Below are 26,822 nucleotides of genomic sequence, written 5' to 3' on the forward strand. Positions count from 1 at the left end.
CTACATCAAAGGTGCCGACAACACTGTTGCGGACTATTTGTCGTGCATCACCCGGCTCACTTACAACTGGATCGTCAAGGCGCAAGACTTAGATCGAGACTTATAGAACCTACTCCGTGATCCATACACGTGCCTCAAACTTGAGCAATGTACCGTTCCTGTCTTCATCAACCTGGTTTGGCAAGAAGTGTCACGAGACCAGGTCCGACCGGTCGCCACAAAACCTTTTCGTAAACAAATCTTCGATCTCACCCACAAACTTGCACACACTGGGGTACAGTCCTCTGTACATTTAGTGACAGAACGTCTCGTGTAGCGCCACGTGCAGAAAGGCTTCACCACTTGGACCAGAGCATGCATCCCGTGCCGACAGAGCAAAACAGGCCACCACACTCAGCCCCCTCTCGGCAAATTCCCGATCCCCAAGGGGAGGTTACAACTTGTGCATATGTACAAAACAGGACCATTTCCAGTCTCAGACGGACAGCATTATGTTATATCACTGCTCGATAAGAGTTACGTGTCGGGTCGAGATGACACCTACTGCCGATTTATCTGCCGAGACTGCTGCCAAAGTTTTCGTCAACATGTGGATTGTAGGTGAGGGCTGCCACGTGTTGCTCACTACTGACCAGGGCAGACAAATTGAGTCCTCTCTATTCAATGACCCGTGTCATCTTTGCGGCTGCCACCGTTTCTGTACCACCGCTTATCACCTGCACCAACCAGTCTCGTCGAAAGATGGCACTGCGTGTTAAAACCGGCTCTAATGTGCCATCCCGAATCGTGGGCAGAAGCCCTTCCCTCAGTATCGCTCGGCGTCTGCATCGCCCATAAGGAAGACCTCGACGCATCTTTAGCTGAGACCCCGTACGGCGAGACATTATCTTTTCCCGCCGACTTTGTCGAACAGGCTACATCCCCTACTCGTCGTGACCTGCCACATCTCACTGCCCGTGTCGAGACGCCGCATACAGAACCTGTATATACCCGTCACACCGTGCAACGTTACGAGTCTCCATTTGTAACGACCTGTCCGTCTCCTCGCACGTGCTGCTACGCATTGACACTGTGAGGCTGGCCCCGCACTCGCCTTATACGAGCTCTCAGAAAGTAATTACTCGCGGCACGAACACGTTCGACATCACGAATGGGGGAAAATTGACAACACTGTCTGTTAATAGACTGCAGCCAGATCGACCATCGCAGAACGGCCTCTGCAGCCCCCATCTGGCTCCGCACCTGCCCAATGGTCTTCTATCCGTTTCACACTGCAGCTCAATCTCTCCGACATTCTCCCCGAGGATATATCTGTGATGCTCTTACGCCAAAACCTGGGCACCTTCGCGCAGTACGAAGACGGGAGATCCGGGACCGGCACGATTTTGTACTGTTACTGCCACACCTCCCCTAGCTGGGAAAGTTGCCCTGTAGACCGGGGCAGTTATGACGAGGGAGCCCTCGGTAGTGAATTGGGACATCAATTCCACCGTGGTCACATTGGTATCTGGGCTCTCCACTCGACAATTTTCACCCCCTCTGTCATACTGTTCTATCTCCTCCTCCCTGTACTCGTTTCCAGCTTCTTTGTGTGCTACCCAATAGCAATACACCCGCCCATCTTTCCCTTCACTGCTCTTTTCCTTTTTCACTCCCAGTTCCAGTCCCTCTTCCCACCTCCCTGCCACACAGCCTCCCAATGCTGTGCCTGTTGCCAGTATAGTACTGCACTCTCCACCCTGTAGCTCTCTTCTCTCGCCTCTGGCCAGTATTCTGCTATCTGCACAACCCCCCCCCCCCCCTCCCCCCTCTTCCTCTTGATCACTGCTTCCATTCTATATAACAGTTGCGTTCTGGTCCGAGCTGCTGGAGATGGCACTCATGTGTGCATGAAGTGTGCTTGTTTGTGTGAATGTATGTGTGTGTATTTCCTTTTCTGATAAAAGCTTTAGCCAAAGATAATGTGTAAGTTTCTTTTCGTTGACCCTATCTGCAACTCAGTATGTCATCTTTAAAGTGAGTATCTGTCTATAATTTCAAAGCTTACAATTTTTTTACCACAATTATACCATTCTCTTGCTATTGTTAATGTGATGAGGCCTTATTTTGCAAACATTTTACTTTCGAGCCTAAACATTTTTAAAATCCACACAAGTGCGAGTATAAGGTAACATTGCACACAGCAACATCTGGAGCACACGGACTGTCGGCACGGCAGGCTTCACCGTGGCTTCCCTCGACACGGCAGGAGAGAGACGCACTGATAACAGTGCAACTGACCGCAACACTGGACACGAGACCAGCATCGCATCCACTTTTTGGATGACACTCAGTTCTGTGAAAAGCACCACAAAGGACATGTCACCTATCTGTGGAGACTCTAAGGAGAATAAGTATGGTTAGATTGCATTTGTCACCATTGTACGAGCCCAGTATCTGGTGTGACGGTACAGAGGTTCCAATACAATAAATTTCCTGGAGACCGTGAATCTCGTGTCCACGAATCAGTACAGTTTTAGAAAACGTCGCTTGTGAAAAACTCAGCTTGCCCTTTTCTCACATGATATACTGCGAACTTTGGATGGAGGGCAACAGGAAAATTCCAAATTTCTAGATTTGTGGAAAGTATTTGAAACAGTGCCCCACAGCAGACTGTTCATGAAGGTACGAGCATACGGAATAGGTTCCCAGATATGCGAATAGCTCGAAGACTTCGAAAGTAATAGGACCCGGTACACTGTCCTCGATGGTGAGTGTTCATCAGAGATGAGGTTATTGTCAGGAGTGCCCCAGAGAAGTGTGATAGGTCTGTTATTATTTTTTGTATACATAAATGATTAGGTGGACAGGGTGCGCGTGAATCTGTGGTTGTTTGCTGACGATGCTCTGGTGTACGGTAAGGTGTCAAAGCTGAGTGACTGTAGGAGAATGTGAGATAACTTAGACAAAATTTCTAGTTAGTGTGAGGAATGACAAGTTTTAAATGTAGAAAGATGTAATTTAATGGGATGATATAATATTATCTTTATTCCAGCCTGGATTTTCCATTGTTTAATATATCGTACAGTTGTCGAAACACTGTGTGCTGTTTGAGGTATCCAGAAAACAGGGCAGTGGAGAGTGGGCAGTGGTAGGTGCCGAGTCCGTGGGAGTGGTGAGGACAATTAAGCCCTTCAAGGGCACTGAAAACAAAAAAAAGCTGCAATTCTGTACAATCAGACAGTACGTGTTTTGTTCAGTTATAGGAGTGAACTGTAATTATCATTGTAAGATCACTCTCAGACTGTTATGAATCCCATGTTATACATTAATCTAGAAAAATTAAACTGAAAGATTATTGAGAGTATGGATTTATAGCCCTTTATTCCAATAACTTTCAAATTAATTTATGTTTGATAAAGATAGCATTTATAAAAATTCAGTAAAAATGTGGGAAAGCTTCCACAGTGAAGAAGCAATAAAGTAAAACACACACGTAGGAATATGGGCAGCTATGGCCACATATGTGTGTGTAAAATTCACACAAAAAAGGAGCAACTTTGATACATTGGTCTACGGCACTGGGCCTCAGCGTGACACTAGATCTAAGATAACTGGGCAGTAAATGGGTTAATAATAATAATAATAATAATAATACTAATCACATACAACAGGTGAACAAATGTATTCACTTATTTGAGTCTGACTGACTTTCTTAGTACTGGTTTACGGAAGTATATCTATTCTGATAGTATAGCTGGAAAAACAGTGACATATAATAAAAGGATGAAACATGAAATTGCTTCGCAAAAGTAGAGTAACAAAAATGAATTCTTTGTTATTGGCGATTTTATATTAAAAAATGTATTTTCATCAAACTGTGAAATTGACATTTTCTCTGGTATCTGATCTCATTGACTCAACAAACATTTTGAAAATCTCTTAAGTCTACCATTTACAACTAAAAAGGAAATGATCCAAAGAGTCTGGGATGAAGTCAATATGAAGCAGCAGTGAGGAAGAAATTGTCAGTGGGACCAGAAACATCATTCACTCTGCTATGCCACTGTACACAAACATGAGACTGGTTATAAGAAGAATTCCACACAGAAGGTCAGTAAGTAGTTTCTACATAAACAAAATAAACAGTAGTATCAGGGAACAGTGCGATGAACTCGGCACACTATTTGTTGATCCTAACAAATTTTTAAGTGACAAATGCCTGGGAAAGGATGGTGTGAATTTAAACAGACTAGGCTCACTGAATTTTAGTAAAATCATTACAGACATCTGTAAAATCATTAAGAACAAGAAAAACTGATACCATGTGAAGGGGGTGAAATTTCAAAAGTGACAAACGAAATTAAAAATTATATCCCGGACAGAAATTCCAATATAAATATAAGTATTAAGGATAGTAAGTTTCAGAACTCAGATTTAACTCCAAATATGACAGTATTTCCATCAAAATCTACAACCGCTGTCCAACAAACTAAATGAATGGCATATTTCGTTAGAAAATGACATGAAAAACACTTCTGCATTATGTTTTACTTAACAATGCCTTGACAAAGAGAAACTTCATATGGTATCCATTCCAAATTTTGTATCAGGTAGTTATTTTTGCAGGGTCCGCTCTGATAGCTGAGTGGTCAGCGTGACGGATTGCTGTCCTACGGGTCCGGGTTCAATTCCCGGCTGGGTTGGGGATTTTCTCTGCTCAGGGACTGGGTGTTGTGTTGTCTTCATCATCATTTCATCCCTATCCAGTGCGCAGGTCACCCAATGTGGTGTTGAATGTAATAAGACCCGCACCAAGGTAGCCGGACCTGACCAAGGTAGCCGGACCTGTCCCGCAACGGGCCTCCCGGCCAATGACGCCAAATGCTCATTTCCATTTTGGTAGGAAGCTATATAAACATGTCAGTAGTTGCAATTGTGTTAAAAATGGCATACATTTTACATGTATACTTTACTTAGAAAAATTACCCATACAGGAAGATATTGAAGTAAATGGAGATGAAATCACTGATGAAAAAATAGCTGTAATTTGCCTATCTAAGGAATCACCTGATTAACATCATGTTAAAAAAATCTTGAAAATATTTTACATAAGGCTACATAAATAATAAAAAATAATTATATGTGTAGATTTCAATATTAACTTTGCAAGCTAGTCCACACTAAAAACTGTTTTACTGAACCTCTTAGCAACTTTCAATTTAAAGGCTACTGAAGAAGCAACAACCCACATCACAGAAACCCCTGTCACAATCTCTGATCAATTAGTTATGAATGTGCCCTTGAAATATTCAACACAAATGTTCAAAACACGTTTTGGAGACCCCACAGCCTAATAAATTAATATAGATTAGGAAAACAGCTTAGTTCAACTGAATTCCTAACAACTACACATAAGAAGTATAATGACCAGAACATACAGCCATTTCCTTCATTGTCTGAGTAAAGAAACTTGGAAAGAGTTCTATGAATGTAAAAATACAAATGATATTTTCAAAAAATTCTCAAATAGTTTTAACTATTATTTTGTAATTTGCTTTCCACCCCATAAAAAGACAATCACAAAAAGCAATTTGAAACTAATATGGATCACAAAAGGGAAGCAAATATCTAGACAGTACACCACATCTCCAGAATATGATTCCCACTTTAAGAATTACAAAAAGATTTTAATTTAAAATGTAAAAGAAGCAAAAGGAATGGCAAATAGTTCCTTCATAGCAAACTCACCAAATAAAATGAAACCACATGGGACATTATAAGACAAGAAACAGGAGTAAAACAGAGAAAATACCATAACATCAGACTGAAAGAAAACTCATCTGTAATATCAAATACTCATATATTTCAAATAATTTTAAGTCGTATTTCACTAAGGCAGCCAAGATTCTGGTGAAGCAAAACATTCAATATGCTCCCACCGCACATCAGATAAAAACTGTACATCTTTACACAGCCCCTGCTCCCAACCCATTACCTCATTGCTCATACCCCTGTAATAGACCTAGATGCAAGACCTGTCCCATACATCCTCCCACCACCACCTACTCCAGTCCGGTCACTAACATCACCTATCCCATCAAAGGGAGGGCTGGCTACATGTGAAGCCAGTCTTGTGGTGTACAAGCTAAGCTGCAGCCACTGTGCTGCAGTCTACGTGGGCATAACAACTGACAAGCTGTCTGTCTGCACAAATGGCCACCGACAAACTGTGGCCGAGAAACGAGTGGACCACCCCGCTGTGAAGCGTGATACCCTTCATACGGATCCTTCCCACCGACACCAGCTTTTCTGAATTGCACAGGTGGGAACTTTTCCTGCAATACATCCTATGTTCCCATAACCCTTCTGCCCTCAACTTTCAGTAGTCATTGTCCTCACCCATCCAGCCCCCTTCCTGTTCCCATTCCAGCACTACACAGCCATCGTATCACCACCACACCCAGTCTTTTTACTTCTCTCCTTTTCCGCTACTCCTCACATCTCCCCTGCCCTCTGCCTAACCTGCAGCACTTCACCATCTGCCACCCCCAACATACTATCCATCCCCCTCCCACCCCAGCCTCCTCCTTACGCCCACCCATTCACCACTCCCATCATGCCATCATGCACTGGTGCTGCTGCTTGCAGTGTGATTTCAGTTGCCCGAGACTGCAGAGTGTGTGTGTGTGTGTGTGTGTGTGTGTGTGTGTGTGTGTGTGTGTGTGCGCGCGCGCGTGTCCGTTTGTCTATTGTTGACAAAGGCCGATGCCCGAAAGCTTTAATTGTGAAAGTCCTTTTGTTACGCCTATCTGTGACTCCACATCTCCGCTATATGGTGAGTAGCAACTTTCCTTCTCATAATATTGTCACGTGCCATCCTGGATTTTCCATTGTTGGATTAAAACTGTCCCTCATAGCATGTCTCTCTTTTTATACACTACAGACAAACGGAAAATGTTAAAACAGTATCTTCCTTGGTACTGACAATATACCATCCCACATCATTAAAAAATGAGCACCCTAGGCAGTTAGGCCCAGACTGACATATGCAATAGCTCACTTTCTGAGGGAATCTTCCCAGAAAAGCTAAACATAGCTAAAGTGAAGTCACTGTACAAAAAAGGTGAAAAATAAATGTAATAAATATGGGCCAGTCTGTAATGTCAGTTTTTTTTCTAAAATAATTGAAAAAACCTTTTACAAGAGTCTCACAGATTTCGCTGAAAGAAATAAACTTTTCTCGCCCACACGGCACAATTTTCAGAAAGGTAAATCCACCGAGACAGCTATTATCGATTTCCTAAAGGAACCTATGAACGTGTTAGACAAAAAAGAGCACGTAGCAGCAATATTCTTGGATCTTTCAAAAGCCTTTGATGTCATTAACCACTGTCTATTGCTAAGAAAGCTAGAAAATACTGGTGTCAGAGGCCCAGCCTATGAATGGGTAAAGTCATACCTACAAAACAGACAACAAACAGTTGAAGTCTTTTACATAGAAGGCGAAAATTTAATTTCCTATCATGCAGAAAAGCACTGTGATAAATACGATGTGCCACAGAGTTCCATTCTGGGTCCGAGCTTGTTCTTGCTGTTTGTAAATTACTTGAAACCATCCGACCCTAACTATAAGTACATTAATTATGCTGATGATACAAATATTCTTATCAACAGACAGACCCCATTAGAGCTCCAAAATGAAATAAAAATGAGCACTTCACATACAGCAGAAGGGTTTGCAATGAACAACTGAATAATACACACAGAAAACAACCAATATGCAATTACACACAGCACAGAACAAACAGCCTCTAGCTGCAACCACAGAACTTTCAGACAAAAGACTTGAAACCGGGAATAACACCAAATTTCTAGGAGTCGGGATCTGGGATGGCCTAAGATGGCAGAACCACACACAATAAAATATGGCATTTCAGTCTTCGATCGCTATACTGAAATGCCATATTTTATTAATGAACGATCGCGGAATTCCCATTGAGACAATTATGTCTAGTTTTGAGAACCACACACAACTATGTAGAAAATTATATACCATTCGTTGTTTGTTGTTGTTGTTTTCAGTCCAGAGACTGGTTTGATGCAGCTCTCCATGCTACTCTATCCTGTGCAAACTTCTTCATCTCCCAGTACTTACTGCAACCTACATCCTTCTGAATCTGTTTAGTGTATTCATCTCTTGGTCTCCCTCAACGATTTTTACCCTCCATGCTGCCCTCCAATACTAAATTGGTGATCCCTTCATGCCTCAGAATATGCTCTACCAACCGATCCCTTATTCTAGTCAAGTTGTGGCACAAATTTCTCTTCTTTCCAGTTCTATTCAATACCTCCTCATTAGTTATGTGATCTACCCATCTAATCTTCAACATCCTTCTGTAGCACCACATTTCGAGAGCTTCTATTCTCTTTTTGCCTATACTATTTATTGTCCACGTTTCGCTTCCATACATGGCTACACTCCATACAAATACATTAAGAAAAGACTTCCCGACACCCAAATCTATACTCGATGTTAACAAATTTCTCTTCTTCAGAAACGCCTTCCTTGCCATTGTCAGTCTACATTTTATATCCTCTCTACTTCGACCATCATCAGTTATTTTGCTCCCCAAATAGCAAAACTCATTTACTATACCATTTGTTACAGTATTAAAATTTTTGCTGGATGCACATCAATGCAAGGCATAAAAAATGTGTAGTATGCCCGAGCAGAATCGCTACTAAGATATGGTCTGATTTGGGGAGGAGGAGGAGGAGGAGGAGGAGGAGGAGGAGGAGAAGAAGAAGAGCCATGGAAGGCACAGCACATCAATCTTCGCACATTCATTTAAAACGCTTCATATTCTTCCATTACCGTGATTATATATCTTAGAAACTACAATGTTCACAAAGAAAATAATAGATGACAACAGCAAGATTGCTCCAAAAAACCAAAATATCCATTCATACAACACAAGGAATAACAACGATTTACATGTGCAGTTTGCACATACGGTACTAAAACAGAAAGGAGCCCCTGCAAACAGAAAAAGAACTCTACAACAAAATACCTAAAAAATTAAGGCAACAACTAGCTCGCAAAAATTCAGAACTGCAGTCAGCGACTACCTACTACAGAATAGCTCCTCAAGTGGTGATGGATTTTTATCTACTATGCAAATATGTGAAAAACTTTAAATAGTTTATATTAACAGAATCTTCCGTCGGTTCTTGGTAGAACAACATTATAATAATAAATGAAAAGCACCAGTTTGCTTTTGTTCTACAATGTTGTAGAACAAAAGCAAACTGGTGCTTTTCATTTATTATTAAATAGTTTATACAACTAAGGCCAAAATAAGAAATGTGTATGTATAAATTTATTTGTGTATTCTACAAATGTGTAAGCTGTCATACCTGTGTGTGTGTGTGTGTGTAAAATGTATTTGTGGACTGTTTTTCCCATATGTTAGGCTTATATTGCTACATCCTGTAAACCATACAACAGTTTCTGTTCAAAATTTATTGCAATTTTTGGACTTGTCCTATACCACTATGTACCCCTGTACAATGTATGATGCACAGAACCAATAAATATACAATACAATAATACATCAGGTAAACATTTGTATCCTAACCAACAGGTGCGCCATAGCAAAAAATAGCTTGTAATTTTTCCAGTTTTTTAACATTATGAAACATTCTGATTTATTTTGTAGGCAATGTTTTATCCAAAATACATCATTCTCACAAAAACTAGGCACATTACAAATGACACCAAAATTCCCCTAGACTGCATATTACATCAACTGCTAGCCGCAGATTCGATGTGTGCACTATGCTTATCCGCGAGCACGGCCACTATCTTGCTCTCTATCTCGACACCGGCCGACTGCTCCTCTGGTGAGAGTAGTATTTCCTTTTCACTGTCTGGTGTTATAATCAGCACTCTGTACTTTCTGGTGTTCAGAATATTTCCGATCACCATCTGAAACAATGTGGAGACTGTATCAGGGCTCGGGACATTTAACAGCTGAGAAGTTATCGCTTATCGCACATTTAAGATATGTGAAGTGTACAACAGGGATCGTAGTACATCTTATTATACGTCTACAATGCTGTCAGTTCTCAGGATGAGGAACCATTGTAAAGTAAACTAATCAGAGTCTGTGTCCGTATGGGTTAAAGGTGCTCTGAACTGTGCTAAGATTAAAGTTGTTGGTGATGTCACACATTATTACAGGAACTGAAATAAAGTATTTATCCTTTCCTTATCTCGTATATAAGTGCATTATAAAAGGTATCTGAACTTTCAAGCAGTTTCTTTATGTAATTGTCCTGTAGTAGGGGTAATATAGTAACTGCAAAGAAATACTTTTCTTGAAACTCAGGGAAAACACAATTTTAATCGTCATAAATAACCTGTACCGTTCCTACACACAATATTGTTCCACAGATTTCATCAAAAAGTAGAGCCTTCCAGTACGAGCAACAAGTCAAATTTTACATTAATAGGCAGAAGGAGGTATTGCAGTATGCTTCTCTGAAGTATACTAATTTATTTATTTATATTAATATAATAGAGGGAAATATTCCACGTGGGAAAATTATTTATTTATTTATCTTACAGCTCGAAACATGTATTTAACATGCATGGGCAATGTTACAATAATTACATTTAGATTATTGATACACAATATATATAGATTACATGCTATTAAGTAAAAGATCATTTAAGTATATTTAACATAGCATTCCTGAGGTCAAATCATGTCAGCACCATACTGTATGGGCACTTCAATATAAGCCATTTTTTATCTCATTTTTAAAAATTCTACCAGACAGCTGTTTCAGGTTGTTTGGCAGAGAATTATAAAATATTGCTCCCTTAATGAATGGGGTATTTGTTGTTAGATTCAATCTTCTACTCACCATTTGAAAGTCTGATTTGTGTCTTGTATCGTAATCATGGATTTCCATATTCCTGTTTGTCACTTTTTTGTCTTTTTTCACTAATAATATTGATTGAAACATATATACTGCATAGATAGTCATAATATTAAAATTAATAAACAGGTTTTTGCATGAAGTTCTGGGTCTTACTTTTGCCATAGTTCTTATTACTCTTTTCTGCAATACAAATACCCTTCTTATATAGTATTGGCTACACCCACCCCACAATACAATTCCATAAGATAGATGGGGATACACCAACCCAAAATACGCTATTTTTATTGCTTCAATATCTAGATATTGAACTAATCTCCTAAGTAAATACAGACTAGATGTTATTTTACCACAGACATGATGTATTTGCTGATTCCACGAAAGTCTGTCATCTATATATATCCCCAGAAATTTACATTCTGAACAGGTATTTTCCTGAATGTCCTCATTTACAACAGTATTTTTATTTGAGCCACTTGTCTTAAAATAAATTAAATTAGTTTTGTTAATACTGACACTCAGGTTTTCTTTTTCAAAATGTGTTTGGGCTTTTTCTAGGCAATCATTACTACGTGCCCAGCAAACCCCAGAGATGTCATCAGCATACATAGTAATACGACGACTGGTGTCTAATACATATTATCACTCGTGGTAATGTGCTCACATTATTTAATTGCTCAGCTGATTTTTTTACATAATATTTCATACTAAGCATTTATATAACTTAACAGATTTCAGATAACATCATCAGCTGCCTGTGTGCAGAAAAAGATAAACAAGAAGTTCAGGTATGTTTGCTCTTTGTATAATAGCTGGTCCTGGAAACAAATGAATCAACCTGCTGAAATATTTTGCATATTTCCATTGAGTAATGTCTTATGGAATAGTTTTCTGGGGTAACTCATCACTCAGGAAGGAACTATTCACTGCACAAAAGTGAGCAGTGCAAACAATGTGTGGTGTTCCCCAGCAGTTGTCATGTAGGAACCTCTTCAAGGAGATGGGCATCTGAACTGCACTGTCACAACACACAGATTCGCTGATGAAATTCATCATACATAATCCATCACAGTTTGAGAAGAACAGTGATATTCACACCTACAACACTAGAGGAAAAAAAATGACCGTTTCTACCTATTATTACAGCTTCCTGTCCGGTAAGTTTCCCTGACCTTGGGGTTCTGGGTCACTTTACCATACCTCTCCCAATTTCCTAAACTTCACCACTCCTTTTTCTTCATCCAACTTCCTTCAACTTCAACTTGTCTATCAGAAGGACCCACGGTTCCAAAAGCTTGCATACTTCCTCAACTTTTGTATGTGTTTGCTCCTGCCACAGTCTGTTGAGTAGATTTCTTTATCTGTTCAATTACACTACATTTAAAAACGTACACCACTAATGACATTCTGATAGCTCAAAGGCCTATTTACACTGAGTTCGAAACACGTTCTGCAACGTTTGCAGCTACTACTGGGCTATCGACATTTCCAACGTGCTGCGACCACGAAAATGGCGTCCCGCAGCCGCGTCAGTACAGATCGAAGGAATATCACTCCCGGTCTGCTACTACTAAATGCTGCTACGCAGTGCTAGTGTTTGTTTCTGCTATTGTGTGTAGTGTCGCACGTCATCTTACACTGCGTCGTGTGTTCCTATTTGAAAATGGAGTGGATGAGAAATAAAATATAGGAACTTGTCACACACTACGGACCAGAAGAGTGCCTCGGGAACGTATGAAGTCCCATTTACAAAAATACTCAAGTTGTGCGTTATTATCTACAGAAAATCACTGCACTACTTGGAACCAGTAATAGTGATGTGGATAGTAAAACAGGTGTTTTAAATTTAAGTACAGACACGAGAAATGAAAAATTGAAGATAGGAAGAAAACTGAATTACCTTCACATATTTGTTCAACCAAAGCTCACACACTACAGGAACTATATGAGATATGGTTGGCTTGGAAATATGGAATACATATGCAAGGCTTTCACTGGAATCTGCAGTTGCCAAAAAATGAAGAGTAACAGCAAGTCTTTGCTTCACAGGAACTGTTTTTCTGAAGTTTGTGTCTTTCTTTTAAAAAAATTGGCTCCATAACATTCATTAGAATTTCAGAATGAAACGGCAACATCCTAGTGAAGTTGCAAAAACTAGAACCATCTTCCAAATGCAGCCCACACAGCCTGTCATTCTCACCACGTCTTCTACAGTACGTTACTGTCTGTGGAAGATAACTACGCTTCTCGGTCCGCTTATTTCGTCAAGTATTATTAATTACCATTAACTTTGGTACCAGTTCAGCGTAGCAGACGCTCCAAATACATATGTAGGAATGTTTGTCACTAGAGAAGACGGGGATGTGAAAAATTAACATTGCTGCCAAAATATAGCAGACTTCAATGGAATAATATTATGAACAGAAACATGTTTTAAGTTCAGTGCAAATGTGAGTTAAGGCAGCACAGTTTAGTCATCAAAGAAGCAATAGAGTCAGCTTCTCACCAGTACACCCTGCTCCACTGCATCGACTCACCTTGTGTTTGTACCTCTCCAGAGCATTCTTCGCCTTTGGCACCAGTAGCCCCTCGTCGGTTTCCAGCTTGAACGAGACTATGTAGGTGCTCACTGCCCACTTTGTTGCCACCTCTCTCAGAATCTTTGGGGCTACGCGTAGCTGGATTTTAGGACTGCCACCAGATGACTGAATTTTATGTTCGGGCTGCAAATCAAAATTATATTCCAATAAATTTCTCTGTAAATCCACTAAAAGGTATTTTCCTTCTCTCTGTAAAATTATAAGAATGTTGAAAAAAACAATGTCACAGGAGGAAAAGGCAACATTATTTTGTCTGGTGTGTCCCTCATATGTGACTCAAGGTACCCACACCTTCTATTAGTACCATAATTTAAATAAATAATAGTATCCTGTATCCAAGATGATAATCGTATAGGACAAAGTAAGCAGGCAAGAACGTTACTTTTTCTTTAGAGTAAACTGCAAACAGTCATGATACGAAATATACTTAATGCAACTGGAGCTGTTACTTATTTAAAATGAATATTCCAGCAAGTAAAAAAATGGGCACCTGAAGCAAAGAATTTAATGTTGACATATGAGCTACTCCAAATATTTGCAAGATAAGCTTTCAGTGAGGTGCAAAGATTGGTATAATGATTATAAGAGCAAAATGAAGCACTGAGTAGACATTTCATTGCACAAGTTATCACTAAAAAGTAACACATTTTCACTAATGCAGAACACGCAAATACAGTGAGCATTTACAATTTCTAGCAAGGGAATGCTCCTGTTGCTATTTGAGAACAATTTGAGGCTGAACTTTACTTCGGGCCATCCACGCGCTTCTCTCATTCACGGTATAGCACAAATGTTGGCAACACCTGTGCTTGTATCTTTGATGGCAGCCGACTGGGTACAAGCATTTGTAGAGTTAACGAGTTAGCCAGAAAATGAGAAAATACAAATGAATTGCTTTATTTTTGCTCGTGTTTTCGCCGGATATCTATGTTTCTGATGTAAATACAAATTGGAATACGAAATTTCATTTGTGGTGACGGACACACAAGAGTTATTCACGTTGTATAGATGGTTCTTTTTTAAAATTTTTACTATAACAGCATACTGACGTTTCTATTATTGACATATCTAGCAATTTGTATGATGAAATTTCACTAAAGATTTTTTTTCTTAAATGTGGAATGTTGTGCTGGTGTCAGACAGCAATGGATTATTCATGTTTTACAGCTGGCCTTTTATTAATTTTCTACTTATGCTGCACTTTGGCATTTCTATTATAGATGTATACAGGGAGTTTGGCATTTCTCATGTTGAAGCAGTTATTACTGAGCCTCTCTAAATTACAGAAATTTGTTTTGTGACAGTCTGACGGCAAGTATAGTGAATTCTTTTTCCGATGAGAAACAAATTCCATACGTCGTGTAGCCTGTCGGCTTCTGTCTCGGGTTCTTCAGCTGACGTCTGTCTGATGATTTTCTGATGTTTCACCAGCAAGAGTGGCCAAGAGTGGCTGGCATTGTCAAAGCTTCACCCTCACTTGCTAGTGGTGGACCGGAGCCAAGATCGAGCCACAGACTATATGTACCTGGTGTGCCAACGTCCGAGGGCTTTTCCGTGGTCATTTTCTGTGCAGTTCTCCTCTTGCTACCTGCAACATTAGTTTGTTGCTACACGGGAATCCAGGACCTGTTTACCTCGAGGCTTCTTTCAATCTTGTTGAAGCTATTCTCATGTTTGTGCATATCCATAGCTTCTCTGAATGAGCGGGTGTGATATCTCTTCTCTACAACTAGAACTTCCGTGTCGGTGAATTTTACTATGTGGTCAGCCTCACACAGTGCACGCTATGCCGTGGCCCATTTCTCCACCTGACTTAACTTGCAGTGTCACTTATATTCCGTTATATTCTATGATCCTGGTATTGGTTGACTGTCCAGTCACTCCGACAAACTTTTCCTCACGTGCGTATGTGGTATATTCCCAACATTGCAAGTGGATCCCTTTTCTTCTTTGCCGATTTGAGACACTCTTCGATCTTCTTTTTCAGTTCGTAAATAGTCTTTACACGGTGTTTGTGCAATATACAGCCAATTCTTTCCATCGCTCGGGGAATGTACGGCAGAAAGACCGTACCTGACATTTCTTTTTCCGACGTGTCACTTTGCCGAGTATTCGATTCTGTTATACTTCTAATATAGCTTGTGAATTTTCTAGGTGTCGCATTTCACACATGACGTGCTGTGGCTTTGTTTTACCTGTTCGGTTGTAGATACGAGCTATCGCACCCGGTTGTCCACAGAAGCTATAGAAATACACAAACATGAGAATAGCTTCAACAAGAAAGAAGAAAGCCTCAAGGATCCCCGTTGAATGACTGTTGCAGGCACCAAGAGGAGAACTGCACCAGAAATGACTGCGGAGAAGCCCTTGGGCATTCGTGCGTCATATACATATGCGGACACAAGCTCACCTCCAGTCCACCACCAGTAATGGAGGGTGAAGCGTTGACAATACCAGCCCCTCGTGCTGGCAACAGGTCAGAAAAATGTTGGCCGAAGAACCCAAGACAGAGGCCAACAGGCAGTTTGTAAACAAAGTGTCCATGAAAACCTTCACAATTTTGTGTTGTGTAGATGGCCTCTTCTTCAGCTTCTGCAACTATGGTATACTTTCATTTCTATTATTCATATATATAGCACTTTATATGGTGTAATATTATTAATAATTCATCATGGAATGTGGAATGGTGTGTTGATGATGAACTGTTACAAACAATTCACATTTTATAGAAGACTCATTATTAATTTTTTTACTTCTGCTGCATTTTGGTCCTTCTGTTATCTTATAATTTTCAGTGTGATAGGGTCCGCAGCTGTGATGAATTTTTTGAATGATTTCTTGAACAACTGCTCAAAAGTAACGTGCTCCTAAAATAGCGTGAAACCTCTAACTAATTTATGAGCATAACATGATGTCACAGGAGCAACGACATATATGACAAAATCTGCTACCAAAAACTCATCTATGAAATACTTGAAAAAAGGCCTAAGGCCGAAATTGTACAATCGTACAGGAAATAAAGAAAATGGCTGCTGAAGGCTTTAAAAAAAATAAAATAATCTGTTATCATTGTATATATGCAGTGTGGTGTTTTTTATGTTGGACTTGGTATGAGATACGTCTACATTACAGCTATTTTTGTTTTGTGACATTCTGATCAGAAGTAAATTGTATACAATAGTGAATTTTCATTGCGATGAAAGATGAATTACAAGCATTGTGTATATGACCCTTTCTTTATTTTTTGATGTTACAGCTTATTAGTATTTCTATTACAACCTGTAGCCTAGTGATGTCTAGATTAGGTGGGAATGAGACATTTTGGTTGTGAATGCAAGAAAAACTGGTTGTGGTGACAGACTGACCCATAGTGTAGCTCAAGGTCTAGGTTAGGTTGGAAGGCAACAGTTTGGCTTTGTGTTGGTGAAGCCAATGAATGTGAAAGCAGAAAAATTAGTTGTGGTGGCAGAATGATCTGTAGCACAGACAGAGGCCTAGGTCAGATTGGAAGGCAACAGTCTGACTGTGAGGTTGCAAAGCCAATGAATGTGGAAGTTGGAAAACTTGTTATGCTGTCTGACTGACATGTCGTGTCACCCAGTGTCTATGCAAGAGCAATGTGTCTCAACCTGTAACAATATTGGTACCAATAAATAGATACTAATGTAGGTTCCATTCAAAGTTTATCTTGTAGTGCACAGATTCTTCTGATTGGACCATATCAAAATGGGGTGGGTTTGCATAATGGGGGATATTTCGCCCTAACCAAAAGAAAAATTTCTCGGGCATATATATTTCCAGAGAGAGTACCTTTTAATTTTCTGACATGAGTCTGTCTCTCATCACCTTATAACACAACCGTAGACATTAATGCTGCATTTGGTATTCTTGTAAGTAACCTATGAGAAATACAAAAACAGATGACTTCAGCCTCTTTTCAGCGAACAATTCAATTTGACTCCACTGCGGTTTCTCATATGGCCTCTGAATGAGTTTGCTACAGGAACCTCATCTTTATGGAACATGAAGGCACTGTAGTTAACTGGTGTATGTTGCACGGTTTTATAGCCAGTCTAGAAAGTGTCCAAAGTGTGGTGGGAATGTGACCCTTACTTCTTGTACAAAAAGTACAGATGGCATACAGTGGAGCTGCAAACAGACTCATCGCAGAGTTAGTTGCTGCATTAGAAAAAAATCGTGGTTTCAGGGAAGCAAGTAAAGTATTGTAAAAATTCTACAGTTAACTTATCTCTCGGTCAAAAGGTGCACACACTTTTTTACTGCCAGTGAACTACAATTATCTGAGAAGACAACAGTGAACTGGAAATGCTTCTTCATAGAAGTATAGAAGTAGGCCTATGTAGTGAAATGTGCTTCAACAAAAGTGAGAAACTCAGTGGCAATGGAGTCAGTCTTGAGATCAATGTCTGGAAGAAGAAAATACAGCAGATTGGGGGAGGGGGGAGGGGGGGGGGAATCCAAAGAGAAACCCACAAATGTTTTTCCAAAGTTGTTCCCAGACATATGAAGAAGGTGCTGCTTCAGTGTCATCAAGGAGTACATCTTTCCAGGAACGATCGTCTTTCCAACTGTTTTAGGTCGTACAAATGCTTGAATGAAGAAGGATTTGAGCATTTTACAGTGTACCATAAAGTGACATTTAAGGATCTCGAAACACGTGCACACGCTAATAGTACTAATGGCACCCGGTCAGCCACAAGGACATCTCTTCACCACATCAGACAGTGCAAAAAACTTTCTGACAGTTACTTGTTCATGTGGCACAAACAGTACTCTCAAAAGCAGGATTTATTTATGCATATCATGAAGAGTGCAGCAGCAGTGTACAAGCCCTAGCGTGATGGTTATTTTCAATAAAATCATGGTCTTATTATTTTTATGTTTTCCATAATTCCTTTGTTGTTCCTATATTTTTATTTTGTTGGAGATGTGCTCCATCCATATAACTGCATAAAAGGCTGTTTGTTTTTATCACATGTTTCACTTCCTTTTATTTATGAAATTTCATTAGTACCTTTTAACACACAGCCTTTCTTAAATAAAAGGAAGTGAAACCTGTGTGTGATAAAAATAAAATATTGTTCCCCTCCCCATAGACACGTCACATATCCAGGTTATAATGATACCACTTGTGCTAAATCTTTTATTATGTGTTTTTATGTATCTGTGTATCTCTGTAAAACTTAACGTTCCTTGTGCAAACAAGTAGAATGCTAATGGATGTTGAGAAAAATGCAGTATTTGTTTTGCCCACATTTGAAACCCAAACATCATTCTTATTGGCTACACAAATCAGCCCTTCCACCAACTTACATTTCCAAGCCCTTCCACCAACTTACATTTCCATCACCACTCGGGAAGGCATTATCAACATACGCTTTAAGCTAAGCGCACTGACAGCCCTCTGTAAAATTTTACCCAATTTGAAACTTTGTAACTTCGAGTAAACAGTTTTTAATTTTAACACATTGTTTGAAACTGGAGGACTGATTAATGAATGCTTCATGTGAAGGAGGAGTTGAACAGTATGTAAAGAAATGTTGTGTTCTCATTATCTAACAGAGTCCTACAACAAGCCCACAACAGCTTTGCACTTACTCACATATGGCAAACATCCAGAAACCATCTTGATTTTGGAGACAGTGCACAATAACTTGATTTTAGCATAGGTTAACACCAGTCATTATGTGGTCCATGACTGCACTACAACAAGCAATACAACATGTTCTGACAGTAAAAAAGTGCACTGAAGTTGATTGTAGGGCATTTGGAAATTTGAAGCAAACGGTTTAAAATCAATTCTGAACTTCTGTAAATTTATTGTGGGCAGTTAATGATGTTTTTTAAGCTACTGGAAATATATTACTAACCGCTGCATGCTTGTAAAATGGCAAATAAATAACACCTTATACATGAAAATAAGTAACAAAGTAAAGCATTTCAAAATGTTGAAACATACATGTGCATTTTTATTTGAAGTAAAGCATATGTCTGGCAACTCTTTTTTTCTTAAATGACCTGTTCTGTTTTCTTTCAGAGAATTGATCTTTGTTTCTGGGACACACGTTATACAGATGTCAATACAAATTGTCTTGAGAAGTCAACGTACATGCAGAGGATGAATTATATTATTGGCTTATAAAGTAAACTATGTAACTTCAATTGAATCAAAAAATGTAATCAGCATGTTAATGCAATCACAATGCTGTCATTAAAATTAAGGCTCTAAAAAAGTTGTGAGCCATCTCAAATAAATTACTTGATAGAGTTCCCATCAAACAGAGAGGGAAATGACTATAATAGCAGCTCTCCAGAATATACCAAATAGGCATAAACTGGTATTATGCAGTCACACTGTAAGGGGCTGCCACAGATTGAATCTGGTTGTCTATAAGGTATACTCATTCATCCACCCATACATTTTTCATGTTCTGAAGGTCATTAATGAAAGATAAACTTCAGGCACTCACAAAGCCAGACCTCCTTCTGCTTCTGCACTGCAACCGTCAGCACATTGTGTGCATCTGCCAGAGTGTGGACAGCTGCTGAAGAGAGCACTGTTAAATGTGGACTTCACTGCTTCTGTCTCGAACTGGCAGGTACGTACATTCTTCTGTCGACAGACTGAAAATGACCCCACCCCACTAACACTATCAGAGCTCCCAACCACCAAATAAAATGGGAGCAATCAGCCCACAACACTGTGGTGTGGTGTAGTGCTTACAAGCAGACAGAAGCTGTCTGTGCCTATGACAGTGGCAATGTTGTGATGGAAAAGTCACAATTGGTTAGATTGAGCTGAATCTGCACTGCTGCCACTTGTTAATGTGTGACGGATCACATTTTCTGGCTCACTGGTACACGTGGGTGCAGCATGTTCGGTGAGAAGCACACTGTGCAAAATGAGTGTAGAGCACCAGCATTATCGTTTGTGAAAAGTTTGCACACTATTCTCTAGGAGAATTATTCCTTGTGCAGTACACCTACATCCGTACTCTGCAAACCACAGTGGAGTGCACGGCAGAGGATATGTAGCATGTTAGCAAGCTCATTTGAAGTGTGGTAAGAATGATTGCTTAAATGTCTGTGCAGTCTGTAATTAGTCTAATTTCATCTCAATGGTCCCTACGGGAGCAATATGTTGACAACTGAAGAATTACCTCCAGATTCTTCTCGTACTACTGGTCCTTGAAACTTCACAAGGAAGGAAAAAAAATGACGTTTTGCCATTCATGCACCCAGGTTCGTCATTGAGTACATCCTGGCTCTTTGTTTAATCTTAACGATTTCAACTATTTCTCAACACCACTGACACTAATATCTACACCACTCATCTTTGCAGTGGTGTGAGACAAAAATTGGGACAATACCCCTCGATTTTCAATTGTAAAGGTATAATTGGACACAGAATTCAGCATTTCTGCATTTTCTCTGCTAGCCTCAATTTCACTCCCTGTCTCATCTGTGAGTATCTGGACACTAACTTTGGTACCACCAACAGCCTTCATGTATGACCAGAATTTCTTTGGATTCTGTGTGAGGTTTGTTCAAAAATATTCTGTTACAGTACTCACTGAGGGCTTCACACATTGCCCTCTTGACAGCCAAACATGTTTCATTCAATATTTCCTCTGTTTTACACTTATGCTATAGTCTCTGTTTATTTAAAGTGACTGCATACCATGGAGGGTCCTTTTCCTACAATAAATTGTTCTTTTAAATGTGGTCCTCTTAGGAGCTAACTTTTATGAGTTCCTTACTGGGATACAACACTGCTGCCTTTTTACAGAGTTTGCTGAAAATATGTGTCCTTCTACTTGCTTTAGTTGTCCTTTGTGTTAATGTACCCATCGTCGCTACAATTGCCTCACAGTCACACCCACCATTCCGTAGTTCCTATGAGAAGAGCCTAATAACTGCTAATAAAGCCAACAGATTTCCATACCCGCCAGTATAGCTGCTTCTGGGATGGTTAGGTGCGCCAGCCCTGGACTGAATCTGTCTGGCGGGCTAACGGTGACAGCTGGTGTGCCAGTGACCTGGATGTGTAGTGTAGGTGGTTTCCCACATCCCACTATGTGAATACTGAGCTGCTTCTCAAGTCCCATCTCAGTTCACGATTCGAAAACTTTTGCTCAATTTTATATGAATAACACTACACATAAGACAGTTGGGGTGGCAACAGGAGGATGCATATCACCATCCCTTAAATTAAGCACGTCAAATCCGTAACCAACCATCCCAGCCCGGTGCCGATATGGGTCAAAGGAACAGGAAAAGAAGAAGAAATCCAATATATTTCCATCAAGAGAGCACTTATGAACCACTTGTTCTAGATAGTGCTCAGAGAATGCATTTAATAATGTTTCGCAGACCACTTAAGAAACAGAATTTTTTTTCCAGTTGATTGTTGGCCAATAAAAGTCTCTTCCGATACGACAGTATGGTCGGGTACTTAAACACTAGCAAACTGAGGTTTTCTCTAAAGTTTTTGATTACATCAGGAGTTGTGTTCTGGTGGTCGCCTGAAGGCTCCAATTACCACGTTGTGCCCACCCCTAACACTGAATCTTGCCCAAATTATATCATATGCAGCTTTAATTTCCACCTCGGTGGATTTGAGTTTGTCTACTGCAAAAAATACACCTCCGTTTACCATTACCCTATCATTTTGATCTATACTTAAATTTTCCCCAAAAATCTCTCTGCTACCAATTCAACAGCTTCATGTACCTTGTATCCTAGTATAATATAAACTCCACAGCCCTGGCACTTTGTTGTGGATTTTTTAGCAGTTAACCATTAGGATTTTGACACACTTGATCGTAGAGGGCATTCTCACACTGCCCCGTCACCCACACCTATTGTTATCAGCACTGGACAGAGTTGCCTAATCTAAAAAAAAAAAAAAAAAAAACCTCTTAGGTGCACCCCCCCCCCCACCCCCTCACCTCCCATCTCACACACTCAAATACAAAAACATATATATTTTAATAAAAACTAGAGTGTGTGACTTTTTAGATATATTGTATTAATGAGATTATTTTTTCGGCACTTGGACAAGCACAATAAGCTGGGCTATGCCTGGAAACGGGTAAGGTATCCTTTTATATTAGTTTCATATAAATGATATAGTCTTTCTCTTGTGGTATATTTGCGCTCATCAATTAATAATATTATGTCCAATTGCCGCATTCACCTACAAAATCTTGACCGTGTCCGTCTTACATTAATTGGATCTTCGTAAATTTTCTGAAGTACACAGGTGGGCTTCAGTTCTCTTTATTACATTACTACTTGAAATAATAACTCGTACAATCTTTCAGTTAATAAAATAATATTATATTCTTCTGTTCGATGCACACAGAAAATACATACTCTTCACTTATTCACATCGCCCAAAATGGCTACCTCCGTTCACTAGCAGAGAGCAAGTCCTTCCTCCTACAGAGGAAAAGGAAAAACATCTACATTTTTAACATTTGAAAATCATAAATACATGACAGTAGCCACAGTCTCTATGCTGGGTTACTGCTTCACCTTTTCTCTTTGTCTTTAAAGAAAACGAATACATAAAAGTAAGAAATGCATAAGGTTCATAGGTTCATCATAAAACACACACACACACACACACACACACACACACACACACACACACACACACACACACACACACAGAGAGAGAGAGAGAGAGAGAGAGAGAGAGAGAGAGAGAGAGAGAGAGAGAGAGAGAGAGTCAGGATGTCAGCCTCAGCCTCTGATGTGTAGTGCCATCCAGCCTACTCAAGGTTGTCGCAACCTAGCTTGCTGCAAACTTTTGAAGTCTTTAGTCCAGTCCTCAACTTAGAACTGTGGGGGCACGATAACTTCTGGGGACAATGCTGCAGATTGTGAGCTTAGCTGAAACACTTTCTCTACTAGTCTCTGGAATGGCCCACATGTGATCTCAGAGCCCAGACAACAGGAATCATTTATTCCAATGTGCACCACATTCTTCACCTGGTTGCACCCCCTTCTCTCAATGGCTGCCGATCACAGTCTATGCTGAATAACGACCCCAGGCATAAACATTGATTGTATCTGGTGTTCCTTCCCATCCCGTGCTGCTATTTCCGTTGGAGTATCATTGTTTGCTGTATGTTTGAACACTGGTGATTATCATATTAACTATTCCCACAAACAACCTGTGCAAGAAACAAAAGCACGTAAGTTCTTTTGTAAACATGTATTACGTATTTTAGTTTTGCAGGCATGTCCCACATCCTCCAGGATTCCGTCAGTGTAAGTCTGTGGAACAGACAGTGTACTTTATCTAACCTGATCAACAAAAGACAATGATTCTTTACAGATATACAACTGTGGCACCTATTAAAGGGCCATTATGGTGCCTTCTCCAGTTGTCTATACTGCAGTACAGCACAGAAGGGCATACAGAAGAGCAGTGATGGTATTACAATAATTCAACCGTACAAATTTTTCAGATGTGAGGTAAAGAATGTCATACTTTATCAATAATAACTAGTGGCATTTAACCACTTCAATCATACGTTACACAGTTCAACAATGCACTTTGATAGATCTTGCTCTCCTCATCAGGTTGTCAACACCTGACACATATTATTAAAACTTGAACAACAGCTCTGTATCATTCACAAAATAAAATACACAGGACTACGAGTCCTTCTCTTATACTAAAATCATTCATTTCTCTCTTCGTCAGTCTCGTACACACGGCTACTGTGAATCAGACAATGTCCCCCTCATCAGCTGTGCCTTCAAGAGTGTTCAGTTGACACTTATCCTGGCTTAGTTGTGAGCTGCTGTGCCCGATGTATCACTGCGTGGTAACAGTGTGTGATGAGGACAGGAGTGTACAATTCTAATGTGACTAGGAACTGTAGTCCAAATATTCCTTTCGTCTTCCCCTCTCCTTCCCTCTTTCCTGATGAGGCAACAATTTGTTGCGAAAGCTTGAATTTTGTGTGTATGTTTGTGTTTGTTTGTGTGTCTATCGACCTGCCAGCGTTTTTGTTCGGTAAGTCACCTCATCTTTGTATTTATATATAAATATTTTTTAACTTGATAAATACTGTTGACTTTTCTTAAGTAAAGTGCTGAATGCTATCAATTATATCTGATTACAAGAATTATATTCATGATATGCTACAGCAAATTGGAACATCAAAAAGAAAGAATCAGTAGCTCATTTGACCAGTTTACTGTTTCATAAATCTTTCACCCTTACCATCTCTTTCGCAGGAACATAGAAGTCAGCCACAGCAGCAGCCATATACAACATTACACGGTTGCCGAGAGGTTGTACAGCATCACATGCAGCGTGGACCAACCAAGCGTAGTCAGAGAGGGTTTTGAACTGAACTCCCAAAAATCTGTTTGACTCTATTGCATTGTGGTAGTCTTGCAGCACTGGCAACAGCTTCGGTATGACCTCCGTACGCACTGCGTAACACATTCAGAAACTAATTATAGTGAGTAAGAAACCTGTATTCATTACTGACTGTTTACACTGAGACACTTACTGATACATAATAATACTACAGACAATAAACACACTTAAAATCTTAAAAAATCAAAGGAAATGGTGTGAAGTGGAGGCTAAAACAGTTGTACGAAAGCTGATTGTATATTTGCACTAAAATATAATCAACAACATAAGCAAACAGAAATGTCGTAATTTATTATGGACTGACAGTATTCCTGGTAGCCAATAAGATGAATGTATCTCTAACTTTATGTGCTAGTATGAAATCATAACTATGTACATTAAAGTTACTACTGTCGGCCACTAGTTAATCTGGGTAAGAATGGGACAGAAAATCAGTATGGCTCTTTTGAGGAAAACATTACATCTGTCTGAAGACATCTGGGGAAACTGCAGTGAGCATTAAGCAGGATTGGCGGACATTGATTTGCAACCGGCTCTTAAAATATAATTGTGTTACTGTGTCTTAATGACGGTGCCATTTCACAGGACACTTCTGTTATACACTTTCCTACTTGTTACATCATTTATATTAACACTGGACAACTTGCAATGCACACTTCAATAAACTGAGATATGTAACTTGTGTAGTATGACGGTGGATAACACATCACAATGAATCATGGAGTAGGAAAAATAATTTGGCCTGAGAAGTTTTTGTATGTCTCACACACACGAAAACGTCTATAACAACTGTTCTTTGTTACAGTCTCCCATGGTTTTCAGTTTGTCTGAGCATTGTTCCTGTAGGTAAAAAAGAACGGCTTAAAAACGTTGCAGATCACTATCACGGATGCGAAGTCAATCAACTAACCTGCTATATTTGTGTTTTCTCCTTCGTAAGAAATGTCTAGTGCATCAAGTAAGGTATGTCCTGGGAAATGTCGAGTAAATGGTTCCAAGGAGCCTGACCTAAACAGAACAAAATAAAAACTGTTGCACTTGAAACTGCCGGAGAAAAAAATTTGATCTTTGAATTAGCAAGTTATGATGCTACACAACCTGTACAAGAAAATAACAGCATATCCGCTTTTCAGAAAGTATTCAGCAGACGAAGCCCCTCTAGTGCCGGCGCTAAAATTGTCAACAAATCGGACGGTATTTTGTTCCAGCGGCACCGTTGTACCTCCAGACTGCAAAATAAAAGTTTATCTGAGCAAACACTACGACAAATACTATCAGTGTCAATATTGGCCAGTTCCCGTACCGTGATCAAAACAATTTTTGTTTTCAAATTGGTGTGGTGCTGACAGAAGTCTTTCATTCGTTTCGATTGTTTATCATAATCGGATGGCTTGGGATTTGTCGCGAAAAATTCATCGCAGGTATCGACGCCTTCTACTTTATCTCCCATTATTGCGCAACTGTCTTCACAATTTATATCTCCATCCAAACGATACAACCCACTTGAGGCAACAAACTAGTGCAAATTATACGTTTGTAGTTTGCACCTTGCTCGCAGCATGTTGACTTAACAAGAGAATACCTACAGTACCAACATAGCGACACTAGATATCAAAACATGCTAGATATCAAAACAAGTAATTTAAAAATGTGTGCTACTGTCAACCATCTTAATCGGCTTGTAAATACGTAAAATAACAAGTACTGCAGAGGAGTATCTCATTTAGGATTACAATTTGGTACAATCAACATATACCTAATAATAACACACATTTGACAACGTTGGCTGCTGGATCCAAGTGTCAGGGCCCAGGTGTGATTGCATTAGGGTGCAGAGCTTAGTAAGTGTTTATTTTGCCCTGGAT

At 39.7% G+C, this 26,822-nt stretch overlaps 2 protein-coding genes across 2 annotated transcripts in view; one reads left to right on the forward strand and one right to left on the reverse strand.

Annotated features, from left to right (window-relative positions):
• Positions 1-9,665: 9,665 nt before the first annotated feature.
• LOC124719052 (phosphopantothenate--cysteine ligase) lies at positions 9,666-26,529 on the reverse strand. Its single transcript, XM_047244723.1, has 6 exons — positions 26,261-26,529; positions 26,056-26,186; positions 25,868-25,965; positions 24,796-25,010; positions 13,467-13,652; positions 9,666-9,970 (listed from the first exon to the last, which is right to left on the reverse strand). The coding sequence occupies exons 1-6, from the start codon at positions 26,405-26,407 to the stop codon at positions 9,788-9,790; spliced, it is 960 nt and encodes a 319-aa protein (XP_047100679.1). The 5' UTR covers positions 26,408-26,529; the 3' UTR covers positions 9,666-9,787.
• Positions 26,530-26,751: 222 nt separating this feature from the next.
• The window catches only part of LOC124719051 (protein unc-45 homolog B), a 96,587-nt gene continuing 96,516 nt past the window's right edge, over positions 26,752-26,822 (forward strand). The window contains exon 1 of the mRNA XM_047244722.1: positions 26,752-26,798. The gene's annotated coding sequence lies outside the window, so the exon portion shown is untranslated. The remainder of the gene's footprint in view (positions 26,799-26,822) is intronic.

Source organism: Schistocerca piceifrons, chromosome 10, assembly GCF_021461385.2.
Source record: "Schistocerca piceifrons isolate TAMUIC-IGC-003096 chromosome 10, iqSchPice1.1, whole genome shotgun sequence".
Classification (NCBI taxonomy): domain Eukaryota; kingdom Metazoa; phylum Arthropoda; class Insecta; order Orthoptera; family Acrididae; genus Schistocerca; species Schistocerca piceifrons.